The following is a 17924-nucleotide window of genomic DNA, read 5'->3' as shown; positions in this document are numbered from 1 at the left end:
ATCCAGCCATGGCAGCCACACTGTTGGGAACGATACCACGTGGCATTATACCAAGTTCCTTGAATATTTCTCTAATTATATCTTTGATCATTTTCTTTGGGTGAAAGTGTAACTTTTGGTGGTTTTGTAGAGTCTTGAACAGGTTGAGTTGATGGTTGTGGTGCAATGGTGGGAGGGTTGGTGACTAATGGATCCATTCTAATATTAACCAATTCAGACCCTTCATCTATACTACTATAAACCAATTCTAGTGGTGGAAGGGTTGATGGTTTGGCACTGTTGACCACATCGCTATAATAGTGGCTCAATGACAAATCAAATTCGACTAGAACATCACGAACAGCTGTTTCATTGTTTGTCACAGGCCAAGTATAAAACCTTGCTTAGAACCTGTGGCATTTGAGTTACCATTTGGGCTGCATATGGGTGAACAGTTCCATTGTATGTAATAATTTCCAAATATAGAACATAATCTTGTCTTTGAGCCCTCAAACGATAGGGGTCATTTTTGATTTCGGGCGTGTTTGCCCCATTCAAAAGGTCTCTTACATATTGGTACATGTTCATATGTGCGCCCAAATTATCCAAACGGTACCCTCCTTTGTAAAGGTAGAAAAAAGCATAAAGTCCAGGTCTGTTTGGAAATATTGAAGATCAGGGTTGAGATGTGCAACCCCATCTGGGGTATACACAAATAATTGTTGGCCCGACACTTGTTGAATCATTTGTATATATTGATGATTGTTGGGATTTTTATCATGAAAATTACAAAAATATTTTGATTCTACTAGTAGAATTGATAAAATAAAAATGATCGTTGCTATCAAACTAGTTGAATACATTATGATGACAAAAGAATATATATTATTTGGAGTGATCATTATTTAAAGAGACAAGAAATATTTCCACCAAATGATTGATCATCTGGTTTTCTTTTGCGGTCAATGAAAAAATTAAAATAAAATATAAATAAATGATGATATCATGATACAATTAATAATGATAGATATACTCTTTGTAGGTTCAGAATATTATATTCTATTTAATAATGTATTAATTATTTTTAGATCAACTAAAGAGTATATGTAGGTCATTCAAAAAAAGTCGAATCAAATTGTTACTCAATTTAATACTACTTTCAAGTTTAAGTGCATGTGCACAAGATCTAATCTTTAATCTCAACAATTCTTATCAGAAACAAAATACTATTTATATTATTATTATTATTAATAGCGCAAGTGGTAGAGAGATGGAAGTGAAACGAAATGATAAAGACAACAATAAGACAGAGTAAATATGAGGGGAGTCACAAGTGAGGGGTACAACAGTCCTGTTTTAAGGACGTTGATCATGTATCTTATTGTATAGTGCCAAGATTGTTGGATTGTTTTGGATTGTTGCTTGTTCTAAAAATAAATTGGTTAAAGATATCGCTATTTTTTTTTTTTTTTTTTTTTTTTTTCTTATATAATTATTCCATGTTACGCAAATATGGCACAACACTTGAAATTGCCATACTTGCGGTGAAACCTTAAGCCTTGGTTGCGTCCAAAACCGACTGCCGCTCTCAACTCTCATCCTATTTACTCCCCATTGTGGACACTCGTCTTTACGTGTTGCATATTGTATTTGAGATATCAAATGGCTTTCTATCGTGTAGCAATCTAGCTCGCAGATTTTGTTCAGTGAAAGGTGCTTGGCATGGAGGTTTTTTTTTTTAAAGTAATTCTTTTCCTGTTCTCTCTCCTATCGGGAAGAGTAGTACTCAGAAGTTACAAAGTTTTATTAATTATACTTTTTAATTGACCAGCAAGAAATAAAGATTATCTCAAGAAGAATTAAAGTTAATTTGTTCTGGGGTTTGTCCATGTCTATGATACATGTTGTATGGACGTTGATCATGTATCTTATTGTATAGTGTCAAGCATGTTGGATTGTTTTGGATTGTTGTTTGTTCTAAAAATAAATTGGTTAAAGATATCGCTAATTTTTTTTTTTTTTTTTTTTTTTTTTTCTCACTAGCACAATAGGCTATAATACTGAGTTGATATAATTATTATTATTATTATTTAGTGAATTATTATATTATTAATATTATTATTGATAGTTGTAGAGAGAATAGAAGAGGATGACGGTGGTGAGGAGGATGAGAGGAATGAAGCTGAGGGTGAACGATTATAGATGAAGAGTACGCAGAGTCTTGACCTCTCCAAATGACTAGGTAGTGCGATCTTGTAGACAGTAGGATGGTTGTAGTTGGAGGAGAATCGAAGGATGATAGTTTGTATTCGTTCTGTAATCGTATGTATTACTGATTCGTCGGTTTGGTTCATTAGAGCCAAGGGCCATCGATTACATAATTCTAACGTCTTGTCCCAGTTTACTTTTATAATATGTCGCATATCACTTATCAATCTAGCTCGCAGGTATTGTTCAGTGAATGGTTCATCTCTTTGGTGACGTAGATCGTTACGTCGGAACCATATTCGTTCTAGTGTTGCAGCGACCAAGTTTGTAGTCATTGGAGTTTGTTTGAGGTTGAGGAGGGTGATGTCCCAAACTGGTGGTGGAATGTTGTTGGCAGCAGTAACCTCTTTCAGTATCTTCACTGGCAGCGTGGTCTCCTTGCATTGGAAGAACAAATGCTTGGAGGATTCATCTTTGCCACACGACACACAGGTGGAGGCGACTGGGTCACCCCTGACGAGCGGGAGACATTTGGTTACATACTTCCAAACCAGATCTCGACCCTTTGGTAGTACGATGGTGGAGAGAGCAGCTAGTGCATTCATTGGATACACTCTGTCATCGGTTGCTAAGATCTTTTGGCCCGGGGTCGGGTCGTACACATTCCACTTTTCCTTGGCTATGGTGCTTGGCATGGCTGAGGGGTACAACAGCCATATTTCTTAAATGAGTCACAAGTTGACTTGGCCGGTTAGCTCAGTGGTAGAGTAGCAGTCTCCAATCAGAGATAGTAAACTGTTGGCCAAGGGTTCGACCCCCTTACTGGTCAGTCATTTTTACCATTTTTTTTTTCTGCGGGTCTGTCGTGGTGCCTGTCGTGGTGCCTGTCGTGGTGTCTGTCGTGGTGCCTGTCGTGGGTTCTGTCGTGGTGCCTGTCGTGGTGTCTGTCGTGGTGTCTGTCGTGGTGCCTGTCGTGGGTTCTGTCGTGGTGCCTGTCGTGGTGTCTGTCGTGGTGCCTGTCGTGGGTTCTGTCGTGGTGCCTGTCGTGGTGTCTGTCGTGGTGTCTGTCGTGGTGTCTGTCGTGGTGTCTGTCGCGGTGAGATTTGGAGCAATTGTTTCATCTACATTTTTTGTTGGTATATAACCACCTTGAGTTTTTGATCTTTTGTACAAGTGATTCTATTGTATTTGAATCGTCCATTTGAATTTCCTTTTCAGTTTCAGTTTGCAAATTGGGTTGAGTAGCCATTGCTGGTAAAGTAATTGCTAAATTGGTTGAACCATTTTCTTTTCTATTATTGTCATAAGAGTTTTTAAAATACTTCTTACTAACATACTTGTGGACGAGACAATAACCATTGATAGTTTTGTTATCATCATGTTCAATAGCTACCAAGACCTTTTGTCACACGACAAGTTGCGATTGTGTATCATTCAAAATACATGGGGAATGTTCACCAAAAAAAAATTAAAAAAAAATTAAATCTGTTCTTCAAGATCTTTTTGAGTGAATCAAAAATTTTCAAATGCAACATTGATTAATATTATCAATTTGAAGAAATTATTTTGGATGACCAACAAGATGACAATTCTGTTGATCCAATATTATCAAGACCAGCAAAACAATTTATTTGTTGGGCAAGAGAAAGTACAGATCGTCAAGTTGAACTTGGTCAAGGTTTATTATCTCAATATGTTGTCAATTTCAACGACTTGAATTTAATTTTCAACAATCATATCAATCAATTAAAATTATCAAATCAAACAAAAAATAATTTGGAAATTATTCTTGGTACTGAAATTGTTTCTTCTTTTAATCATTCTTTAAATAATAGAAGGTAAAAAAAAACAAAAAAAAAAAAAAAAAAACAAATTTATTTATCTTACTTTTTTTTTTTTTTATATTTTTTAGACAAATTAAAATGATAACAGAAAAAATGATAAAAGATTCATTTGTAGCAACTCCAGCTATAAATAGATTAACAAGAAACAAGACTGAATTTGGTATTTTGAATGACATTTTTGAAGAAACAGATTCGATTAATTGTAGAAAATCCACAATTGGAAAGGTTAGGTATTCAAAACTCTATCATTTTAGATTATGCAACTAAAAAGTTTTCTTCAATTGGAAAAACCAATTCAACTGCAACATGGAATCAAGTTTTGGAAGAATTTGGTAAAGGTTTTGATCGTCATTATTATCATTCATATGAGGTTGGTGTTTATTCAAGTAGAGCGGCATCATTAACTGCTCATATCAAACCTCATGGTAGGGATGACAAAAACTATAAAAGATTACTAGTTCAAGATATGTCATCTTGGATTCCAACATTTTTCAATCATTTCAAGGAAAAGGTTTCATTGGTTCTATTATATCCTCCAAGTAGTTAAATCCTTTACAATTAATTGGTAAGAAAAAGAAAAATATTAAATATTTATTTATTATTTATTTATTTATTTATTTATTTATTTTTAGATAATTTTTATTTAATGAATCTTTTCAAGGAAGAATTTGAAAAATCATAACCTGCAACTATACCTCATTCAAAAAAGGTATTTGAATTGTTGGAAGATTTTGATGGAGAAAAAACCAAATCAACACCTATATTGTTTCCTACAATGGTTACAGATCAAAACCTTTCAAAAATTCTAGAGGGTTGTTTAAAAAGTCAACATTTTCGTTCTACTTGGTGGCAATGCAAAAGTTGGTTACGAAAACTCTAATTTTCAAAGTGATCAAGTATTTGAAAAGGTTTTGGCTTCTATTGAACAATCAATTGCTAGTCATGATAATAACGAGACTATCAATGGTAATAATAATTCAATAGTTATTGAAAAGGTTAAATCTCATCACAAATATAGTATAAAAAAACAAAAAAAAATAGAATAAGAATAGAAAGCGGAAGGAAAGGAGAGGAGGGAGAGGAAAGGAAAGGAAAGGAGGAGAGAGGAGAGGAGAGGAAAAAAAGGAAAGGAAAGGAGAGGAGAGGAGAGGAGGAGGTGAGCGAGAGAACAGACACCACGACAGACACCGCGACAGGCACCACGACAGAACCCACGACAGAACCCACGACAGACACCGCGACAGGCACCACGACAGAACCCGCGACAGGCACCACGACAGGCACCACGACAGAACCCACGACAGGCACCACGACAGGCACCACGACAGACACCACGACAGACACCGCGACAGGCACCACGACAGAACCCACGACAGGCACCACGACAGACACCACGACAGGCACCACGACAGAACCCACGACAGGCACCACGACAGGCACCACGACAGGCACCACGACAGACCCGCAGAAAAAAAAAAATGGCAAAAATGACTGACCAGTAAGGGGGTCGAACCCTTGGCCAACAGTTTACTATCTCTGATTGGAGACTGCTACTCTACCACTGAGCTAACCGGCCAAGTCAACTTGTGACTCATTTAAGAAATATGGTTCTTTTACCCCTCCGCCCGGCCAAAATGCTCCCACCGCCAGCTTTCGGAACCAAACAGAGAAAGCCACCGCCTCTTGTCCACCTCAACTGGGTAAAGCTACTCCAGTTTGCCGACAACACGTCTACATGCCAAAAACATCCAAGAATTTAAACTAATGGACGAATGGATTCAGCAATTCTGTAAAGCTACATCATCCAAAGTCAACACTGACAAATGTGATCATGTCACCTGGCAGTCCAACCAATTTACCGTACCCACTGATGGACAAGGAAAGCAAAGAACGATACCTCGGCTATTACTTTAACCAGTTTGGTTTTGGTACCACACCTTCCAGAGCGTATTGACAAGGTAATCAACGATTTGATTAGATGGAAACCTAAACACAACAACAACTATAGAGGTAAATTAGCTTTGCTCAAAACATATGGTCTGTCACAATTAAATTATTTCACGTACCTTGGATCACCTAGCCACGAGGCAATCACCAGATTGGAAAAGGTTATTGATTGGTTCATGTTCAGCAACGACCGTCAGTACGACCCAACCAAGCCAACCAAAAGAACCATGTCCAAGAAACGTTCCATACGATCGATCGACCAAGGTGGTCTCAACCTCTGGGACCTCAACGCTAGATTCCGTGCCCAAAAGGCATGGATGTTCGAAAGGTTCCTCCACGAGGTAAAGAACGACCGAGTTGCAAAGGTTTCCTTTGCCCAATCATGGATGGACCAACTCAACCAAGACAAACCAAATGATTTTGTCCGCCTCTGCCAAAGCGAGTGGGAAAAGCTTACCCAACCCTACGACGTCAGCAGAGAGGCTGTACCCAAGCCAGCAATGGAACCAGACAAAAGAGGAAGAGTACCTCTCAAACAAGTGTACCTCCAAAGGCTGACCATAGCCAACGAAAAGTGGAATGTGTACGACCCGACCCAGGCCAAAAGATCTTAGCAACCGATGACAGAGTGTATCCAATGAATGCACTAGCTGCTCTCTCTACCATCGTACTACCAAAGGGTCGAGATATGGTTTGGAAGTATGTAACCAAATGTCTCCCGCTCCTCAGGGGTGACCCAGTCGCTTCAATCTGTGTATCCTGTGGCAAAGATGAATCTTCCAAGAATTTGTTCTTTCAATGCAAAGAGACCACACTACCAGTAACGATACTGAAAGAGGTTACTGCTGCCAACAACATTACTCCACCAGTTTGGGATATCACCCTCCTCAACCTCAAACAACCTCCAATGACTATAAACTTGACTGCTGCAACACTCGAACGAATATGGTTCCGACGTAACGATCTACGTCACCAAAGAGATGAACCATTCACTGAACAATATCTGCGAGCTAGATTGCTAAATGATATGCGACATATTATAAAAGTAAACTGGGACAAGACGTTAGAATTATGTAATCGATGGCCCAAAGCCAAAAGTGCTGAGAAAAAAAAAAAAAAAAAAAAAAATAGTGATATCTTTAACCAATTTATTTTTAGAACAAGCAACAATCCAAAACAATCCAACATGCTTGGTACATGTATCATAGACATGGACTACCCCACAGAACAAATTAACTTTCATTCTTCTCGAAATAATCTTTATTTCTTGTTGGTCAATTAAAAAGTATAATCAAAGTAATTCTTTTCCTGTTCTCTCAAGCAAGTGTACCTCCAAAGGCTGACCATAGCCAACGAAAAGAGGAGAGTGTATCCTATGAATGCACTTGCTGCTCTGAGTGTAAACTCCTACCCGCCTTTATAAAGGAAGATTTGAATAAGTGTGTAAAAGAGATAATAATAATACAACCATGTCATTCAAATCTACCAATATGTACACACAAGTTTGGTCCTCTTGTACCACCAATTCTCTCCTTGAAACAAAAATCACACACCTAAATGTAATAATAATAATAATATTTATTTATTTATTTATTTATATTATTATTATTATTTTTGTTATATGTAATAAAATTCAATTTCCTTTCAATTTTTACATATCTTCAACATCACCACCTTGAGTAGAACTTTCCTTTACCTCTTCATAATCCTTTTCAAGAGCATGAAGATCTTCACGAGCTTCAGCAAATTCACCTTCTTCCATACCTTCACCGACGTACCAATGAACAAAAGCACGCTTGGTGTACATGAGGTCAAACTTGCGGTTGATACGGCTAAAGACTTGGGCGATGGCGGTAGTGTTGGACAACATACAAACGGATCTTTCAACCTTGGCCAAATCACCGCCTGGGACGACAGATGGGGCTTCGTGGTTGATACCACACTTGAAACCGGTTGGGGACCAGTCGACAAAGCTTACAGCCTTGCTCTTGGTCTTGAGGTCAGAGACGGCCTTGTGGGCTTCCTTGGGGACAACGTTGCCACGGTACATGAGACAACAAGCCATGTACTTGCCTTGGGTTGGGTCACACTTGGCCATCATATTTTCTTGATCAAAGACGGCATTGGTGATGGCAGAGACAGAGATTTGTTCGTGGTCAGCCTTTTCACGAGAGACGATTGGTGAATAGGAACACAACATGAAATGAATACGTGGGAATGGGACAAGATTGGTTTGGAATTCATTAATGTCAACGTTGAGGGCACCGGCAAAACGAAGAGAAGCAGTGAGCGAAGAAATGACTTGAGCGACCAAACGATTGAGGTTGGTGTATGATGGACGGTCAATACCAAGTGAACGACGACAAATGTCATAGATGGCTTCATTGTCGAGCATAAAGGCAACATCGGTGTGTTCGAGGAGAGCGTGGGTCGAGAGGACAGAGTTGTATGGCTCGACAACAGAGGTGGATACTTGTGGCGATGGGTAGATACAGAAATCTAATTTGCTCTTTTTACCGTAATCCAAAGAGAGACGTTGGAGGAGGAGAGAACCAAAACCAGAACCAGTACCACCACCTACAGAGTGAAAGACGAGGAAACCTTGGAGACCCTCACATTCATTGGCCAACTTTCTGATACGGTCCAAACAAACATCTACGATTTCCTTGCCGACGGTATAGTGACCACGAGCATAGTTGTTGGCGGCATCTTCCTTGCCAGAGATCATATACTCTGGATGGAAAAGACTCTTATAGTCTGATGTACGAATCTCATCGATAACGGTTGGTTCGAGATCGATAAAGAGTGCACGTGGTACGGCCTTTTTACCATTGGATGAAAGGTTGAAAAAGGTTGAAAACGATCCTTGATCAACAGTTACAGATGATGTAGTGTCGTTTTGACGTACTTTTTGTTGTTGTTCGGTTAATAAACCATCCTTTCCAATACCATGTTCCAAGGTATATAATTCCCAACAACTTTGTCCAAGTTGTACACCAGCTAAAAAGTAAAAAGTAAATTAAAATAATAGAAAAGATTAGTAAAGATAGATGAGAGATAAAAAGAAGAAGAGTTTTACCTTGACCAATGTGGATTGAAATGATTTCACGTGCCATGTTTTACAATAAGAGAGTAATACTTGATGTCTGATAATGAAACTATCAAAGTATAAATAAAAAAAAAAAAGAGAGATTAAATAAAGAAGAGAGAATAAAAGATAAAAAGTAAAGTGTGATCATCATTGCAAAGAGAAGGAAAGGAGTGAGAGATCAACTTTTTTTTTCAAAATATTTTTTTGTAATTTTTTTTTGTTTTTTTTGGAGGCAAAAGATCTTCTCTCACAGTTTGGTTCAAATAAATTTAATTTATATATCTCTTTTAAACTATAATAACAACTAAACTAAAAGATTAAAACTATTTAATCTTTCTTTTTCTCTCTTGTAAGAAGAGAAAAGACTAGGAGCAAGACATATCAATCCTCTTGTAAAGATGAAAGTGAAATAGTTTATTTGCAACATTTTTCCCCACTCTCTGGCTCTTCCTTGTATATTCTGAGGACCGATTTTTCAACTTTTTCCAAAACTATAAATATAGATGGAAGGAATGATCATTTCAATTCATTTCAATTTCAATTATATAAATCATGATAACAAACAAAGATTCAAAAGTATATATATATATAAATTATTCTCTAAATATTTTTTTTATTAATTAATTTATTTTCTATATAGTTAACATTATGGGGATGTAGTAGTCCAAATGTAGTTAAAGTTAGATTATTATTAAAAGAATTGGGTTTAGATTATGAATTTAAATTGGTTGATTTACCAAATGGTGAACAACATTCTGAAGAATTTAAAAAGAATGTATCAATCAATTCAAAGGTTCCAGCTCTTAGAGATGATTCATTGGAAGATGGTTTTATCATTATTGAATCTTGTAACATTCTTTTGTATCTTGCTGAAAAGTATGCTAAATTTATTCCAAATGATACTCAAGGTCGTTTTGATACTTTTTTTTGGACTTTTTGGCAAACTAGTGTTCTTGTATGTTAAAAGATAAAATATAATAATTTATTATTTTGTTAATTTTCAATTTTTCTATTTGTTTAGGGACCAAACTTTGGTAATATGAATTATTTCAATATATTTGCAGAGACCAAGGTACCATTGGCAATTGAAAGATTTACAAATGAAACTCATAGACTTTTCAATGTTTTAAACAAGAGATTGGATGGTAGAGATTATGTTGTTGGTGATGAAATGACTATTGCCGATTTTGCAATCTATCCATGGGCAAGAAATGTTGTTAGAGTGCCTGGTTGGAGTGAAGAGTTTCCAAATGTCGTTAGATACATTGCTACGGTTAGAGCTAGACCTGCTGTAAAGGAATTTGAAGAGTTGGAGGCTGCCTTGCCAAAGAACTTTGATTTCACTCCTGAACAAAAGGCTTTTTTGTTTAATCGTTCAAATTAAAGGAATGGAATGGAGAGGAAAGGAATCAATCTATTTAATAAATCATCTAATTGGTAATTTATTAAATCATATTATTTATTTATTCTCTAAACTAGTCTCGTCATCAGTTGTGCATGCCAGATCACAATGGATAAGATTCCCAGGTTGTAATTTGGAATCGATAACCATATAGGTGATGGTGTTATAAATGTTATATCAAAACCAACCTTAAACCTATTAGCAGAGATCAATGAATTATTATCAAATATCTAACCTTGATCGAAATCATTTTTCCCAAATTTTTTTTTTATGATTTCTACTTCATTCTCCTTCGTGAAAGATCATCATTATTTACCTCAGTTCATTCAAAATGATTAATGACTCAACAGAAACCAAAGAGATACCAACAGAGACAACACTGGAGGAGGGGGAAAGGAATTATTCAATCAATCAAGGATAGATTTAATACCCCCCCCAGGCATAACAAAACAGAATTTGTTAAAAGAATCTAGTAATAGAGGAATCCCCGACAATATAATAGAAGATATTTGGAAGGCAGTTGTCAATATCGTGGTAACAGGTACTGACGGTAAAGGGGAAAAGAAGACCTTTCGAGGCACCGGATCCCTTGTACCTCGTCCCAAAATGATGTTAACTGGTTACAAAATCAAACATTATAATTATGCTGAACCAAAGGTAATGTCCTGGATTTTAACCAACCATCATGTCTTTGATGCCAATCAGATTGACGTGACTAAAATGTCTGCCATTTTTGAATCAGGAGACGAGTACGAACTTGATCCTACCACCTATTTCCAGTCCTCTAAACATTAATAATAATTATAATTATCATTCTTCTTTTGGATTTCAAAGGAAATTTGGATGAAAACAGACTCGAGAGGCTATCAGAGTTGTGCGAAACTCCTTTGGATTGGGGCAACCGCGATTCGATAGATCTGTCGGTCCCAGGATCAGACCACTTGATCATCGGATTTCCATATGGAACCGAAAAACGAGCATACATCTTGGATGACCTTAAGAAACACAACACCAATGGGTGGGTGCTTGAATACAATGGAAAAGCGACTCGCGAAGGATCTAGTGGATCTCCCATTTTTTCTATCAACAAACTAAGATACAACAGTATGGAGATTGGAGCCATCCACATAGGTAAAGATACAGAGAATATTATTGGAAATGGGACTGTATTCAGTTACATTACAAGAGAAATAGGTCTTGTTCAAGATCAACTACCCGCATTTTTAGGCAGTGTTTCTTTATCAAGTTCTCATCGAACCTCACTACTTGGGTGGGTTTTCGGGACTTCTATTCCGGGAACTAAGCAATTTTGGGATAAAAATGTGTGCGTCGATGTACCTGTTCCTGATGGACTAAGTGAAGAAGAGAATTTATACTTGGAAAATAAAGAAGCAGCCAAATATTTTTATTCTATTGGTCAAGATAAAGTAAAAATGGAAAATGGAGAGGAAATATTTCAGTGGATAGAAATAAAGGATATAAAAGGAGAATTTATTTTAAGAATAAACAAGCGAAAATCACTCAAAAATTAAGATCCCAAGATTTATCAAATTCAATAAATTCTCCTTAAGTATTGCTATTCCATCAAGAGTAAACAATGGGTTGCAAACTCTTTACAAAGGGAATGAATAATGGTATTTGTTTAAAATTTTTAGAGTATTTTTAGTGAAAATTATCCTATCCGATTTATTCTTGACGAATAAAAGTAATACTATTAAACTTATAAACCTTGGGTATCTTCTTGGTCATTCAACCCTGGGCTAAACATACAACGTGAGTCATGTTGATGGTAATGTGGTTTGATCTTGTGGATGATTTGATTGTATTGGTATTGGTGTTTCTTTCAATCCAGTGTTGGACTGTTCCTTTGTTCTACTGATATCTTGATGTTGTTTGAACTTTTAGTGAAAATAGTTTCCTTTTACATAATGTTTAACAATGATCAACGTTTGAGGATATTAAAGACTGTGAAGAAAGATGCAAAGAGAAAGACTTACAAATAGAACAACTGACAAATGAAGTGGAGAGATTGACAGAAGAGAATACAGAACTCCTTGCATTGAACAAAGCATTGATGCATAATAACCGCGATGAAATAAAAAGAATCATAACACGGCAAATCACAGCTACCCTCTCGATGGTCGACGATAACCTTCAAGACCTAAAACAAAATTATGTCAACAAAATCAAGGAGTACCAAGAACAGGAAGAGGGGCACATACAAAAGATAAAAGAGCACGAACAACGGGAGGATTTACAAAAGAAGAGAATAGCAGATTTGGAAGGAAAAATAGATGTATTACAACAAGAAAACTTGCGTCTCGTACAAGCAAACAGCGCATTGCAGAGGAGAGTTGAAGATTTGGAGTTTGGTAATAAAGCTCGTGACGATAAAATAACTTCATTGGAGAACGACAATAAGACACAGGGAGACGAGCTCAAGTCCGTCACCACAAGACTTGGCAAATTGGAGGAGTCTTACAACAAATCTCTCATTGCTGCAAAAAAACAAGCAGAATATGAAGTCACCCAAACATATCAAGAGCAGACAAAGAAAATCGGCCAACTCGAAAAGGAAAACAAGGAGCTCAAAGAATTTGCCGATACAAACAAAGGTTCCACCATAATCAACTCTATCATCCATATGGACGCAGCCCTCGATTATTATTTGCGATATGTTTTGATGCCAGAGGTCAATATCAAAATCAAAAATGGCGAGGGTAAAGGACGCACAAAAGAGTACATATGGGACACAACGTTCATAGACGAAAAAAGACCATTGTCTGATGACCATTTTGGAAGGAAAAATAATTACCTCTCGGGATTATCAGCAACAGACATTGCCTTTAACATTCACAGTATTAATCTGCATGTACTCTCCAGGCTCATTGCCCGAGAAAGAGATATTAATGCCCACCCCACAGTGGATGCGGGATTCTTCAAGACTCTCAAGAAGTTATTGGCGAATGGCCCAGTCCAAGCAAAATTGGGTTACGATATAGGTGCTGTTAATGCCATGATCTCGTCAATATCACTGTATAGAAACAGAACAGGACAATAAATAAATTTGTAAACAGTTTTAAAAAAAATCAAATCTTGGACAAGCAAGGGCCAATCAATGAGCATCTTATTATTTATCTTCGCAACACTCAAACAACATCCCTACCTCCTATCAATATGTACGAATCTGATGATGAAGATTTAAATGAAGGCGAAGATATTATTGTTCGCGTACACTACGATGGGGAGAACAAAGAGAGTATGACAACGACGCAGACCTTTCAAGACCTACTAGCAAAACTGTTGGGTAGAACCATTGCGATATTTGCTATCATATCTTCTCCCCACAACAAGAGAGGGGGTACTATCAGTCATAATAATAGCCTCTCCCCTGGTTTCTATCTCATCACCTACCCAAAGGCACTTGCAAAAGGCAAGATCGAGGCTATCACATCAAATCTTCATTTAGAATATGTCGTACAACAGAGATCTCTATGTGAGTCTTAAAATCAAGAACAATAAAAAGTATCTATTCTTTTTTGTGATAGATATTGTCGGCTGTTTTAAAAAAGTGTCACGAGGTTTGATTCAGATTGCTTCCATGCTTTGAAACGATTGGTTAGGAGTCGGATGTTCTTCTTCCCATTCGGAGGCCAAAATATCGTCTATCATTTATTGATTGATTTTTTAATTTTTGTTGATGGTTATTTAAATGCAAATTATAACACAATTGCTTCGTTTGCCTTCAACTGTCAATAACCATTTACCTTTGACTGAAAACACAAATATTATTAATCAACAACAAGAACAATATCAATCACCTCAAAAACAAAAACAACAACCTAATCTTTACACTTTTATTAAAACAATGTTAACAAACCAAGAAGAGGTAGAAAGAGCACAACTCATTTTACAAAATGAAAGTTTGAATATCCCATTTTACATTGGTAGAGCCGCTGTCCAAGCACAACGAATAAATGGGAAACTGGGTTTCAGTGCAGAACTAACTTTTAGGGTTAGAGAAGGCAGATTTCATTCTATGGATGAAATTATTGGAAGATCATTTCGAAAAGAGTTCTCCGAGCACAACTCGAAAAGACCCATGATACCAGGAGAACGCAGTTTCTTTTATGTTGACCTCATTCCTGTTCATTTTATTGGTGGAACAGTCGAAGCTCCTATATTGGTTGTTTACCCTACAAGCAAAAAGATATTATCAACGAACATTTCAAGTTATGATGAATGTTTTGATGAAGAAAGAATTGTACTTCAATATTTGGCTAAAATCGAATCCAAAAATATTAATTGCAAAACGGAGCACCATGATTATTGTGGCTCAAGTCAACAAGTTCTTTATATCAGATATTATAACTATGACAGAGATATTTTCCCATGTTGTTATAATAGATGTTTAAAGCCTAAAATCACAATGTAGTTAACTCTTATATAAGAGCTTATCCATAAATATAATTATAAATAAATCTTTTTAGAATGATTTTTTGCCTATATCATTCACTTCTATTAAAAGGCAACTAAAAAAAACTTTTATTTTATCTTTCAACTCAACAAATAATCTTAACAAATAATGGACCCTTTCAAAATGGCATTACTTTCCCCACAAATACCAAAGACCGTCGATGCATTCGTGGAGGAGATTAAAGATCTAATCAGTGGATTGGAATATGAAATAGAATACAAAGTGGGAAGTCAAACACGATTGCTTTCGGATTTGGGTGTCCTAGTTAATTCAGACTACTATAAATATGTAATGGATAAAGACACACGTGCTAGATATGGTGATACGGTCCCAGGCTCCCCCGATGGGGGATTGTTGGGGAAACCAGTCAAGGAGTCGACGACAATAACGCACACGAGGGAATGTACACTGCAATCTATAAACGTTACGTGGATTCAAGAAAATAATATAATAAATATACTTTCCCTGGAAGTGTTGATCAAAGTTTATTGTTTTCTATTGCATTTTTCTTTTGCTCGTGATTACCTTCCCAACTCTTTTATTTTCTTCCCCATGGGGAGTGGGTATATCATTATTGTTTGTAATTCATTAATTTATAAACAATAAATAATGTATACAGATATTAGCTCATCACTTTACTCGTGCGCAAACAAAAAACTTAATTGTAAAGAGTGTGGATCTATTCTCGTTAAACATCCAAAACTACATATCGAAGGACATCCTGCCCCAGATCAATCTTATCATTGCAAACGTTGCGATTTTCAATTTACACCATGCGATGAAGACGGGTGCGACGAAATCATGTGGGATACTTGGTACAGTCATGATTGGCTCAGTCATGGGCAATACCACTACCCTGCATGGGGAACAATCGTTTGTAAAAAGCATTTCGAAAACGAGATGAAGGAATATCACGATGCACCAGATTTCTATCAACCTGATTGCCCAATGGAAGACGAAGATTGTGAATATTGTATCGAATGGTTAGAAAAGAATAAATTAGAATAAATATATTAATAACTTTTATTAGCCGTATGAAGTCATATGTCCAATATCTTTGCATATATCAGTCAAATCACTACATTGGTGGACCGCACAGTTGAAACAAAAGAAGGTATTCTCATACCACTCATCATGGGGGGTGATTACATCTGGTAGACAGTCAAAGCAAACTGAGAAATTATGTCCGGATTCCTGTGATAGTTGGAAAACAAAAAATTAATATATTATATCCAACTTTATGAATTTGATTGTAATAATATTACATTTGTAAAGGAATACATTTATTATTTATAATAGTTCTGTGTATAATAGACTAAGTTTGGTTTTATGCTTTTCTCTTAATGGTGTGTCACTTGGTGATTGTCTGGTAATATTTCTTCTTACTTCTTTACCTGCATATTCAAAAACATAAAAAATGTTTGCCAACTTATTCTCGGCTAGATACTTGTGTGGTATCTCGGAAAGTAAAACACAATTAGGTGTTACGATATGGAATCGGCGGCCATTAAGATTGGATCCATCCATAAAATACATCGAGAATAAATCTTCAAATGAATTGCCATTGAAATCGAAATTTAAAAATTGTTCCATTGACATTCGGAGTGGAACTACCATGAAAAATGAATCTGGTTGTTGAGATGGGCGATGTCCTTTAAAATAAAATCTTTCGGCCAATTTATCCTTTGGTTTGATACTATTGATGATAAGTGGATGACCAATTACAGGCAAACGCATGAGATTGGCAAACTCGCTGACGAGAATTGACTTGGCTCCAAGTAATTGACCCAAAACTCTTTTGTAGGCTTGGTATTTCCTCTTTGGGTCACGGAAATTGGATTTGATTTGACGATTGATAACAATATTTCCAAATACTTGTTTGAATAATACTTTGGGTACTTTGTTTCTACTTACTTCTAGTTTCATATTTGTTGTTGTTTACTTTCCATTCACAATTTAGCATTGCCCCTCAATCCCCATGGGGGTAGGTGAAAAGAGCAACTCAAATAAAAATAATTAAAGAAATAGTTTTGTAAATGAATGCATTTTCTTTTATTTTAGATGTTTGATTATTGACAGGCATTCTTTTTAAGCAACATGTCAGGTGAGATGCGAACTACATCACCAGCAGAGTAGATACCCTCATAAAAGCATCTGAAATGGGTTGGTTCATCGAGATCGAAAACATGGAACTTTACTTAAAGAATATCTTTTGGTTTGGTGAGTTGAAATATCATGTATTCTCCTTTAGGGATGTACTCTTCCTTTTCATTGAAATCCAAGTGTATTGATTGGTGTGTAGTATTGTTAAACATGATTGTTGGGGTGAATGCCATTTGATTTATTTATTTATTTATTATTCTGTGTTGCATCCAAAAAGATAAGCACCCATGTAAACACAACGTTGTAATGACACGGGATATGGACCTACATTGAAGAGGTCATGTGATCTAATACATTCTTTTGTGATTGCTGATACCAAAATTGGACATGTTTGGTCAACGCCATCGACTACGGTGTGAGAACGGGAGCATGGCACTCCATTTTTATCCATGAATGCATATGAACAAACACGGGCCCCTTCGAAGGTATCTTGAATAGTAAACGGCGTTGATTGGATGCACAATAACGAAATATCTTCACATGTCAGCTGGATATTTTGTTGTGGTACTAATAACGGTGAAGGTAGTTTGGGTAAACCGTCATTCTCACCCATGGATGGGGAATATGCCAAGAGGCATAAGAAGATGATTGAAATGAGATAGTTGAATTGCATTTATGTTGTAGTTGTAGTAGAGAGGAGAGATGAATTTATAAAATTGAAATGAATCTTGCGATGATCAAGATGCCAAAATCAAAATTAAAAAAAAATTAAAAAATGAAAATCGAGATGAACCAAACCTTTAAAAGGAAGTGTTGGGCCTCGTGATCCATTCATAAACATGGATCAACTAAAAAACAAAGAAGTATTGAATA

At 36.4% G+C, this 17924-nt stretch overlaps 11 protein-coding genes and 2 non-coding genes across 13 annotated transcripts, besides 1 other annotated feature; 8 read left to right on the top strand and 5 right to left on the bottom strand.

The window, feature by feature from the left end:
* Window positions 1-71: 71 nt before the first annotated feature.
* On the bottom strand, window positions 72-561 carry DFA_03747 (uncharacterized protein; the record flags this gene model as incomplete). Its single annotated transcript, XM_004357024.1, has 2 exons — window positions 72-343; window positions 384-561. The coding sequence occupies 2 exons, from the start codon at window positions 559-561 to the stop codon at window positions 72-74; spliced, it is 450 nt and encodes a 149-aa protein (XP_004357079.1).
* A 2371-nt stretch (window positions 562-2932) lies between these two features.
* DFA_03746 lies at window positions 2933-3016 on the top strand. The gene is given in 2 exon segments: window positions 2933-2969; window positions 2980-3016. It is a non-coding gene; the product is annotated as a tRNA-Trp (tRNA).
* A 2507-nt stretch (window positions 3017-5523) lies between these two features.
* On the bottom strand, window positions 5524-5607 carry DFA_03743. Its single transcript is given in 2 exon segments — window positions 5524-5560; window positions 5571-5607. It is a non-coding gene; the product is annotated as a tRNA-Trp (tRNA).
* A 598-nt stretch (window positions 5608-6205) lies between these two features.
* On the top strand, window positions 6206-7535 carry DFA_03742 (uncharacterized protein; the record flags this gene model as incomplete). The annotated part of the gene is made up of 3 exons (XM_004357023.1): window positions 6206-6420; window positions 6477-7051; window positions 7300-7535. The coding sequence occupies 3 exons, from the start codon at window positions 6206-6208 to the stop codon at window positions 7533-7535; spliced, it is 1026 nt and encodes a 341-aa protein (XP_004357078.1).
* Window positions 7536-7629: 94 nt separating this feature from the next.
* Window positions 7630-9094, bottom strand: tubA (alpha tubulin; the record flags this gene model as incomplete). The annotated part of the gene is made up of 2 exons (XM_004357022.1): window positions 7630-8978; window positions 9058-9094. 2 exons carry the CDS (start codon window positions 9092-9094, stop codon window positions 7630-7632), a joined length of 1386 nt encoding a protein of 461 aa, XP_004357077.1.
* A 527-nt stretch (window positions 9095-9621) lies between these two features.
* On the top strand, window positions 9622-10453 carry DFA_03740 (putative glutathione S-transferase; the record flags this gene model as incomplete). The annotated part of the gene is made up of 3 exons (XM_004357021.1): window positions 9622-9645; window positions 9710-10024; window positions 10091-10453. The coding sequence occupies 3 exons, from the start codon at window positions 9622-9624 to the stop codon at window positions 10451-10453; spliced, it is 702 nt and encodes a 233-aa protein (XP_004357076.1).
* A 738-nt stretch (window positions 10454-11191) lies between these two features.
* Window positions 11192-11266: a sequence feature (Short protein (DFA_03739, EGG18252.1) was converted to a misc_feature.).
* A 311-nt stretch (window positions 11267-11577) lies between these two features.
* DFA_03738 (uncharacterized protein) lies at window positions 11578-12041 on the top strand (the record flags this gene model as incomplete). Its single annotated transcript, XM_004357019.1, has 2 exons — window positions 11578-11898; window positions 11973-12041. The coding sequence occupies 2 exons, from the start codon at window positions 11578-11580 to the stop codon at window positions 12039-12041; spliced, it is 390 nt and encodes a 129-aa protein (XP_004357074.1).
* A 61-nt stretch (window positions 12042-12102) lies between these two features.
* On the top strand, window positions 12103-13532 carry DFA_03737 (uncharacterized protein; the record flags this gene model as incomplete). The annotated part of the gene is made up of 2 exons (XM_004357018.1): window positions 12103-12105; window positions 12426-13532. The coding sequence occupies 2 exons, from the start codon at window positions 12103-12105 to the stop codon at window positions 13530-13532; spliced, it is 1110 nt and encodes a 369-aa protein (XP_004357073.1).
* Window positions 13533-13648: 116 nt separating this feature from the next.
* DFA_03736 (uncharacterized protein) lies at window positions 13649-13978 on the top strand (the record flags this gene model as incomplete). The annotated part of the gene is made up of 1 exon (XM_004357017.1): window positions 13649-13978. One exon carries the CDS (start codon window positions 13649-13651, stop codon window positions 13976-13978), a length of 330 nt encoding a protein of 109 aa, XP_004357072.1.
* A 205-nt stretch (window positions 13979-14183) lies between these two features.
* Window positions 14184-14935, top strand: DFA_03735 (uncharacterized protein; the record flags this gene model as incomplete). Its single annotated transcript, XM_004357016.1, has 2 exons — window positions 14184-14880; window positions 14907-14935. 2 exons carry the CDS (start codon window positions 14184-14186, stop codon window positions 14933-14935), a joined length of 726 nt encoding a protein of 241 aa, XP_004357071.1.
* A 136-nt stretch (window positions 14936-15071) lies between these two features.
* DFA_03734 (uncharacterized protein) lies at window positions 15072-15956 on the top strand (the record flags this gene model as incomplete). The annotated part of the gene is made up of 2 exons (XM_004357015.1): window positions 15072-15431; window positions 15621-15956. 2 exons carry the CDS (start codon window positions 15072-15074, stop codon window positions 15954-15956), a joined length of 696 nt encoding a protein of 231 aa, XP_004357070.1.
* A 282-nt stretch (window positions 15957-16238) lies between these two features.
* DFA_03733 (uncharacterized protein) lies at window positions 16239-16874 on the bottom strand (the record flags this gene model as incomplete). Its single annotated transcript, XM_004357014.1, has 1 exon — window positions 16239-16874. The coding sequence occupies one exon, from the start codon at window positions 16872-16874 to the stop codon at window positions 16239-16241; it is 636 nt and encodes a 211-aa protein (XP_004357069.1).
* Window positions 16875-17017: 143 nt separating this feature from the next.
* DFA_03732 (uncharacterized protein) lies at window positions 17018-17724 on the bottom strand (the record flags this gene model as incomplete). The annotated part of the gene is made up of 2 exons (XM_004357013.1): window positions 17018-17140; window positions 17380-17724. 2 exons carry the CDS (start codon window positions 17722-17724, stop codon window positions 17018-17020), a joined length of 468 nt encoding a protein of 155 aa, XP_004357068.1.
* Between the last annotated feature and the right edge of the window lie 200 nt (window positions 17725-17924).

The sequence above is a fragment of the Cavenderia fasciculata genome (genome assembly GCF_000203815.1).
Source record: "Cavenderia fasciculata unplaced genomic scaffold Scf_Dfasci-G-b-285a01.f1-5, whole genome shotgun sequence".
NCBI classification, from domain to species: Eukaryota; Evosea; class Eumycetozoa; order Acytosteliales; family Cavenderiaceae; genus Cavenderia; species Cavenderia fasciculata.
This window is presented reverse-complemented; position numbering and strand designations above follow the sequence as displayed.